The sequence below is a fragment of the Gavialis gangeticus genome, unplaced genomic scaffold (genome assembly GCF_001723915.1).
Source record: "Gavialis gangeticus isolate Ggan-Ray unplaced genomic scaffold, GavGan_comp1, whole genome shotgun sequence".
Classification (NCBI taxonomy): domain Eukaryota; kingdom Metazoa; phylum Chordata; order Crocodylia; family Gavialidae; genus Gavialis; species Gavialis gangeticus.
In genome coordinates, this window is record NW_017729011.1 from 27,035,958 (window position 1) to 27,044,485 (window position 8,528).

The 8,528-nt window shown below is 45.6% G+C and overlaps 1 protein-coding gene across 2 annotated transcripts in view; it reads left to right on the top strand.

The window, feature by feature from the left end:
- RALGPS1 (Ral GEF with PH domain and SH3 binding motif 1) overlaps positions 1 to 8,528 on the top strand; it is a 286,042-nt gene that overhangs the window by 254,059 nt on the left and 23,455 nt on the right. For both annotated transcript variants that reach the window (XM_019510929.1, XM_019510930.1), the window contains one exon: positions 6,440 to 6,577. In XM_019510929.1, coding sequence (XP_019366474.1) covers positions 6,440 to 6,577 — 138 coding nt within the window. The remainder of the gene's footprint in view (positions 1 to 6,439; positions 6,578 to 8,528) is intronic.

Sequence of the window (8,528 nt, forward strand, 5' to 3'; positions counted from 1 at the left end):
CAAGGAGTGACCAGGAACAATGGTCACAAGCTGGCGGAGGGAAGGTTTAAGTTGGACATCAGGAGGCGCTACTTCACGGTCAGGGCGGCTAGGGTCTGGAACCAGCTTCCAAGTGAGGTGGTGCAGGCTCCCACCCTGGGGGTTTTTAAGAGGAGGTTGGATGACCACCTTACTGGGGTCGTTTGACCCCAGTGCTCTTCCTGCCATGGCAGGGGGTCGGACTAGATGATCTGCTCAGGTCCCTTCCGACCCTAGAAACTATGAAACTATGAAACTACTGCTCAGTAACATATTAGTACAGGTTTTGCCCGACACACTACTGCACGTTGTTATTAGGCCACTGTGCATTAAGTGTCTCATGTAGATGCGCCCTACATGTAGCGGTTAACACCAGACCGTTCCCTCTTTATTTTATTTTCAGCTGCTATGAGGCTAAAAAGCTCAAAGGCAGTTTATTTCTGTCAACTCTGGAGTCCTGGATACTCTCTCTGGGCTCATCCTGGAGCCTGCTAACATGATCAGATGCAGGTGGGGAGCTTTGCTGCATGAACTACTTAAAGCTAATGGAAAAACTATTTTTAATCTGACTGGGTGGCTGCTACAATGACTCACCTCATATGAAAGCAAGATAAGAGAGTCCTTGGGCTGAGGATCCCTTCCACAAATACTGTGCTTTAAAACCCCCTCTTTTTAAGTCGGCTCTTTAGGTGAATAGTACACAGTGCCATTTTCTGCCTGGAATGAGGACTGAGGCAAAACCTTAAAGACGCTTGACCTCAAACAAACTATAGTAACAATGAAAATCGTTGTTTTGATCTAAAGCCAAGACAAGAAGTAAGAAGAGTTTATAGATTCATAGATTTAGGGTCGGAAGGGACCTAGTAGATCTTCTAGCCCGACCCCCCGCCAGGGCGGGAGAACAAAAAAACCCCAAAACAAAAACGGGACTCAAATGAGTCCAGCCAGGTAGGCATCCAGCCTCTTCTTAAAGACCCCCAGGGTAGGGGCCAGCACCACTTCCCTTGGAAGTTGGTTCCAGCTCCTAGCCGCCCTAACTGTGAAGTAGTTTTTGCGGATGTCCAATCTATACCTCCTCTCCATCAACTTGTGCCCATTACTCCTTGTTATGCCAGCGGGCGCTAGGGGAAACAGCGTCTCCCCCAAACCCTTCTGGTCCCCCCTAGTGAGTTTATAGACGGTCACCAGGTCCCCCCTCAGCCTTCTCTTGTGGAGGCTGAATAGGTTCAGGTCCCGCAGTCTCTCACTGTAGGGTCTGCCCTGTTGTCCCCGGATCATGCGGGTGGCCCTCCTCTGGACCCTCTCCATGTTGTCCACATCCCTCTTGAAATGGGGCGCACAGAACTGGACACAATACTCCAGCTGTGGCCTGACCAGCGTCGCGTAGAGGGGGAGGATCACCTCCTTGGCTCTACTCGAGATGCACCTGTGGATGCACGACAAGGTCCGGTTAGCCCTGCCAACCATGACCTCGCATTGTCGGCCCATGTTCATCTTGGAGTCAATAATGACTCCAAGATCTCTTTCTGCCTCCGTGCTCTCAAGTAGGGAGTTCCCCATTGTGTAAGTGTGCTGCTGGTTCCTACTGCCCAAGTGCAGCACCCTGCACTTGTCCGTATTGAAACGCATCCTGTTCCTGTTAGCCCACCCCTGTAACCTATCCAGATCCCTCTGCAATCTCTCACTCCCTGCTAGCGTGCTCACCTCCCCCCAAATTTTGGTGTCATCAGCGAATTTAAACAGGTTACTTTCCACCCCATCATCCAGATCGCTGATGAAGAAATTGAACAGCGCAGGCCCCAGGACCGAGCCCTGGGGGACTCCGCTACCCACCTCCCCCCAGGTCGAGTATGACCCATCCACCACCACCCTCTGAGTGTGACCCCTCAGCCAATCTGCAATCCATCTGAGTTAGTTAAGGTAATTCAAATCTTAGGATTGTATTTGATCCGCCCACGGTCACCTCTCCAGTTCTTGGTTTCATCATCATCACTTCATTTGAGATACTTGCATAAATGAAAGATAGGTCTTTCATTTTTGTCTTCCTTCCAGGATATTACTGAATGCCACAGATCTGAAGAATGTACGTGTATATGTCTGACCAAAGTAGGTGTGTGTTGGGGGGATTCTGAGCTCCACAGCAAGCAAAGACTATCTGGCCACAGAACTTGCTGGATTGTGAGTTTGGAGCTGGTAACCAATAGTGGTCCTGTCTTCTGAAGCTGCTCTTATAAACACAGACTTTAACATTTGATGGAATAAAAGTGAGTGTAGAGTGTTTTCTACCACCCAGAGGCTTGTTCTGTGGTCTGTGACTCCAGCATTGTCAGTTTGACCTTCCATGGTATTCAGAAAGGGTCTAATGAAACCAGAGACCACTGCACTGAGTGCACTTTGGCACCCAGCTTGTTCAAGCATCACACAGAGAGAATCTCCTGCTGCTTTTTATGAGATGAGATCAGTGGTTTTAAAGCTTCCAATTGGCTGGCAAGCCATTTTATTTTGTGAGAGTGACCAGTTTTCCAAGTTTCCTCAGAGGACTTGAGCAGTTGCAGACCATTTTGGTTTAAAAACTTACCATTGTTGCTGAAGGAAAATATTATTAATTGATTATTTCATATTTTTCATCCCAACATATGAACAGTAAGTCCTGGTTTTCATCCTCCAGCAATCTGATTTCACAGCTACCTTGTACACTTGCCTTTTTTGATATTTATCTTATGCTATTAGAGGAAAGCTTCAAGAAGGTAGAATGTGTGCAAGGACACTTCCTCTTCTAAAATTCACTAAGCTTTTTGTATTTCCAAAGCTGTGTAAGCTACCAGAGTATTTTAAGGCTTTTTAGAAAGGGCCATTCTTTACTACCTTATTGGCCAATACCTCCTGCTTTCATCTCATAAAAGAACAGCTGGTGATTTCAGCTGCAGTTGTCCATCTTTCCCTCTGTCTTCCCTTTCTTTCTACCTCTATCTAATTCATTTTGATTTACTTTTCACCTGTAGGGAAAGATGCCAACTGCAGTAGCATGGTGATGTCAAAGTAGAATAAATTCCAGCAGTTATTCATCTGTTCAGTATGGCCCTTTCACATATGCCCCATGCTTCCCTCCGCGCTGGCCTCTGTAATGGAATCAGCGGCTTCCCTGAATTGAACTACGATGGTAGTTCATGATTTACCTTGCAAAAGCCTGCAGAAGACCACAGAGTCTGCCACAGTATCTGACAGGCAGCTAGTGAAGTCAGCATTTGTGTGTTGATGTGACTGCAAGACAAATAGAAATAACAAACGTATGTAAAAATTTGTGTGTGTGCCCGTGTTGTTTCGTTTGCCTGCTGACATATACCACTTACCTTTAGCTTTCAAGCCATTACAACCCTGGGGCTACTGTAATCAGAATGTTACATAAACAACAGCAGCAGATAAATACGTACGTCCAGCTATGCTTAATTTCTCCTCCCCCCCACCCTTACAATTGTTGTTTCTCTTTTTGACTAGCAAACAGGGAGTGTCTCTACCAGACACAAGGAAAAAATGCAGTCTAAGCATGAGTCTCCCAACTGTATTTGCACTAAGCAAGTACTATATGAACTGTGGTTTCTGTCTCTAAATGTATAGCAACCAGCAGAATCTGATCTGCTAATAACAGAGCACTTTATTTTTATCCATGGAAGTGAAAAACTGCTGACTATTTGATGTCAAAGATTTCCATTATTAGTGGTTTTATAGGCATTGGGTTGTATTCACTTTCCAGCAATTAATAAGGGTGTAGGGTCTTATGTTGCATGTATAAATTACATACAAAAATATACTCCAAGTTACATAGGCTGCAAACTGAAGCACCTGAAAGTTTAAAAATCTAGCAGTGCAGTTGGTTGTGTAACCATAATTCTCTCCTTTTGTACTTCGAATTGGAGCCCTGAGCCTTATACAGGAAGAGATCCTCTGGGAAAAAACAAAGAAGTGCTTGATCATGTACTAAAGGTTGAACTACGTTCATATCCAGGCACTAGACTTTCTCAAAAACAGGCCACAGAAAACTTTTGCAGTGGAACGTGTTTGGCAACCTAAAGATAGGAGGTGCTGTCAGTTCCCCCTGTCATGGGTCATTATGATTCATGGAGGTCTCAGATTTGCAGCTTAGCTGTAAATGATGCAAAAATAAGAATTTTTAAGGTACCAGCAAAGACTAAAGAAACAATTAATGGACTTTTTCTTTTGAGCATGGCAGCTGCTCATCCACATGAACAGGATTCTTCACAGGCCTTTGCAAACCAACCGTACTGCAGTCTGCACCACACTCAGCCTTCAGTCTGGGGGGAACCTAAGAGGAGAGATTGCTGTTACCCTCCTCATGCTGTGCACGTTGCCTTGAGCAGTCAGGGAGATCCTTTCCTACCCTGAAAAGTCAACACAAGTGCCATTCCTGGCCCGCTTCCCCTCTGCTCTTATTACATTGTCCCATCTGACCCAAAACTTCTGGAGACTGGTGTGCTAGGAGATTGTAGGGCCTGGTTAAGGGAAATGTGGCTGTATGTGAGGGCTGATGCTGTAGGAAAACCTGCTGTGGTCTTGCTAGGTGTGTTCTTTTGTGCTCATTCATTCACTGTATTCAGTTGTATAGGAACATCATAATGGAAAGCTGGGGGAAAGAGTAATTAATTTAAAACAATTGTTTTAGTCCTTTTTCAGATGGTCTCCCTTTCCACAACTCCTGAGCTGATGGTAGTTCTTCTGTGTCAGCAGAAGACCATTTTTCTCAGGGATTCTGTACTTCTGGCCTGCTTTGGAGGTATATTTGCTGATAAATTAACATTGAATGAAGGATCTCCAAAAGCATACAGAAGACTGTACAGATCAGCAGCGTGGGGACACAGCTTGGGTGCCCAGAGCAAAGTGGAAGCAGCGACTTGGGGATCATAATGGCTAATGTGACCGCACGTTCTCTGCTGCACGTGGCAAGGACTTTGCCTTTGCTGTAGCTGGCACGTTCCTGAGTACTGCAGGAGCAGCACGATTCTGATCTCAGCCACTTGCAGGACAGTCAGATGCCTGCAGTGCTGCTAATGATGGGGATGCTGCAGCCTGTGCAAGCTGCCCTCCCTGTATGGGTCTGTGAATGTACTTCAGCTTATGCCATGCTTTTTGTTATTGAGCCTGAACTGAGCCAAAGTGATTAGACCAGCTGATTGTACCACATACCATAGCATTTTTTGGTGTTTATAGCAACTTGCTGAAAACTACCAGACTCTTTTCACAAGGTTTAAACTAAGGTTTCCAAAGCAGGAAGGCCAAGGCTTCTGTTTAGCCACATATCTAAGTTGAGCAGTATTTACTTTTCAAGTGCCTTCTTTCATTACTAAACACTAATGCTGAACAGAGCTTACAGAGCTGGTTCAATTGCTCATAGAGAAGCCGGGGTTTTATTCCTGATAACAGTTGTAGGTGGTGTGCAGTTTCTTTATTGGTGACTTGATTTTCCTTGTTATCACCACTGTTGTTGTATCAGGTGTTTGTTGTTAAAAATTGCTTATTGATCAAAATATATTTAACATGATCCTATAATGTGACAGTAGATGACTGAAGGTTGTTCCAGATGTACCTTGTACCGTGTAGCTCACCGTTTGATTCTGTCTAGCTGTCATCCCATAAAGCACTTTTCATCCTTCTGGGTGAAATGTCCCAGTCAAATGTAAATAATGCTCCTTTCTGTGCTTGTTGAAAATGCCAGGACACTAGCAAAACCCATGTGAGATGTTATTTTCCTGTAGAGGAATTCAGTGATTAGTACCAGACCTGTTAATTAACCCCCTTTTAAAAGGTAACAAGTAGAAACACCTTGAATTTGTCACATAATCAATGCTAAAACATTGCTTTCATTAATCTTTCTAAAGACTCTAACCATTGGCTGTTACCAGAAATGCAGGGTGGTACAAATCAGTCACAGGGTGGCAAATTTGGAGAGCCATGCTGGGCAATGAGAGCTTCAGGGTTTTCTGTGGAGCCAGGGGCAGCTGTAGGGGCTCAGCGGAGCGTGGCATCAGGCCCTTATTAACCAGGCAGGTGTGGGGACATTTCTGTTTTCCTCCCCCACATTTGGGTTACTGTATTTTCCATTGTGGATGTCATTTTTGGTGAGTGTAAACCCTGAAATCCTGCCCATTCTGTCTTTGGAAACACTACCTCATGCAGGTGCACATTGGCTAAAGCTTTTCTCTGCATTTATAAAGGAGTCTCAGAACTGAAGCCCAACACCTACATTTTTGATTAGACGAATCTCAAGCTCTTTGCTTGTAATATCCTCCCCCCTTTATTGAATGGGACAGACGCAGAAGGGCAGGTGGTGGTTCGTTTTTGTTCTGTTATTGTCACGTATGCGACTGTTTCTTTATAAAATACCTGATTAATTTGTTTTTGATTTCAGGAATTTATCTCTTGGACTTAATCTATATTGATTCTGCATATCCTGCCTCAGGCAGCATCATGGAGAATGAACAAAGATCCAATCAAATGAACAATATCCTTCGAATAATAGCTGATTTGCAAGTCTCCTGTAACTATGGTTGGTCATTTTCCATTTGTTGATGTTATAAAATCTTTACTGATATTTCTGTAATATGATAAATTATTAGCAGATGTCTTCCTCCTATGAAAAGGACTTGGGTGGATAATATAAGTAAATAAGGTTCTACACAACCAACTTGCTAGCTGCCACTGCTGTCTAACTTCAGTTTTAATACAGGCAACCCCCACTTAACGCTGTTTCACTTAGTACTCTTTTGCTATAGCACTCATTTTAAATTCATACCCGATTCCACTTAGCACTCAGCGAGTGTTGTTATAATGCTGAGCGAGCGGGCGGGCAGCGGGGTGGGGAGAAGTGGCAGCAGTGGGCAGGAAAGCAGGGGAAATGGCGACGGCAGGTGGGGAAGCAAGTGAGCGGGCATGAGTGTGGGGCCCGCACCAATGGCCTGGGGCCAGGGCTGGCAGGGACCCAGGGCAGGGCGGCAGGAGCGCAGGTCCCGGGCTGGCAGGGGCTCTGCAGAGCCAGGCTGGGCTGCACCAGCAGGGAGAAGGGGGAGCCAGCCTGGAGTGACCACAACTGTGGCCGTGACCGCTCTTGCCTGCCACCTGGCATGGAGGGAACCAACAGCCCCGTGGCCTGGACCCAGGCGGGCAGCAATGGTACCCTGGTAACAAATTCTATTTATTTACATTAATTCCTATAGGAAAATGCGTTCCACTTAACGCAGTTCCAGTTAACACTCAGCTTTTCCAGACCCAATTAAGAGAGCTAAGCGGGTGTTGCCTGTACCAAGTTAGGCAGCTGGAATGAGCATACCATGTATTCTCTGTGACTGGGGAAAAGTGCCTAGGGTCTGCTAGACCAATGCAACTGCTGTACAAGGTAAAAGTGAAGGGTTTGGGCAGTCTAGGCTTTTGCATTGGGGTTGACAGTTAAATTGGGTCTCTTCTTTGCTTGCCTCAGCATCCTTTGCACCCCTGTCATTAGTGCTTCTTTGGTATGCTTCGTGTCTATAGTTAATTAGTATCCTGCTAATTCATTTGCAAAATAAAATAAACACATCATACGTATGTATGCGAGGAGAAAAACATTTAATCTTTTCAAAGAATCTTTGCTCAACACCAGGGTGCCCACTACAGTTGAGGCCAAGTTCTAATGCCTTATGACTTGCCAGACTCTAAATCTTCAGTTCTCTTAAATGATGGACTTTTAATATATCAGTTCTGCTCTGAAGAGTAGAACGAGCCTGAAAATTGCTCCATTCGCAAACTTTTTGAAGTGCACCCAGATGGCTGGGGAGATACCTGCAGGAAGGAAATGGTTCTCAGGCAAGTTGGAAGAACGACACTGCTTCCATGTCAAAGCTTCTGGCAGCTACTGCCCCAGCGACTGGTGTGGTCACTCCTGGTTCTCAAGTCTGCAGCTCAGAGACTGAGCATCTCCTTGCAAACTGCTGATACGGTACATCAGACCCCTGGCACCTACTGCTCAGAGTAGCAAAGACCACCGCTTTTAAACTGTGCCCCAGCATCAGTCACCATCCCTGGTACCAGCCAGATAACAAATGTAACTGCACCACTATCCTCTACAATCTGACTACCCAACCTTGGTGACTTTGGTTCCAACTCAGGGCTGTTCCACCTTGACGGTCATCTTTGCTTCTATCTTGCATCAATCTCGTCTTCACCACAGACTTCAGCGACCTTATAGTTTCATAGATTTAGGGTCGGAAGGGACCTAGTAGATCTTCTAGCCCAACCCCCCGCCAGGGCGGGAGAACAACAAAACCCCAAAACAAGACACGGGACTCAAATGAGTCCAGCCAGGTAGGCATCCAGCCTCTTCTTAAAGACCCCCAGGGTAGGGGCCAGCACCACTTCCCTTGGAAGTTGGTTCCAGCTCCTAGCCGCCCTAACTGTGAAGTAGTTTTTGCGGATGTCCAATCTATACCTCCTCTCCATCAACTTGTGCCCATTACTCCTTGTTA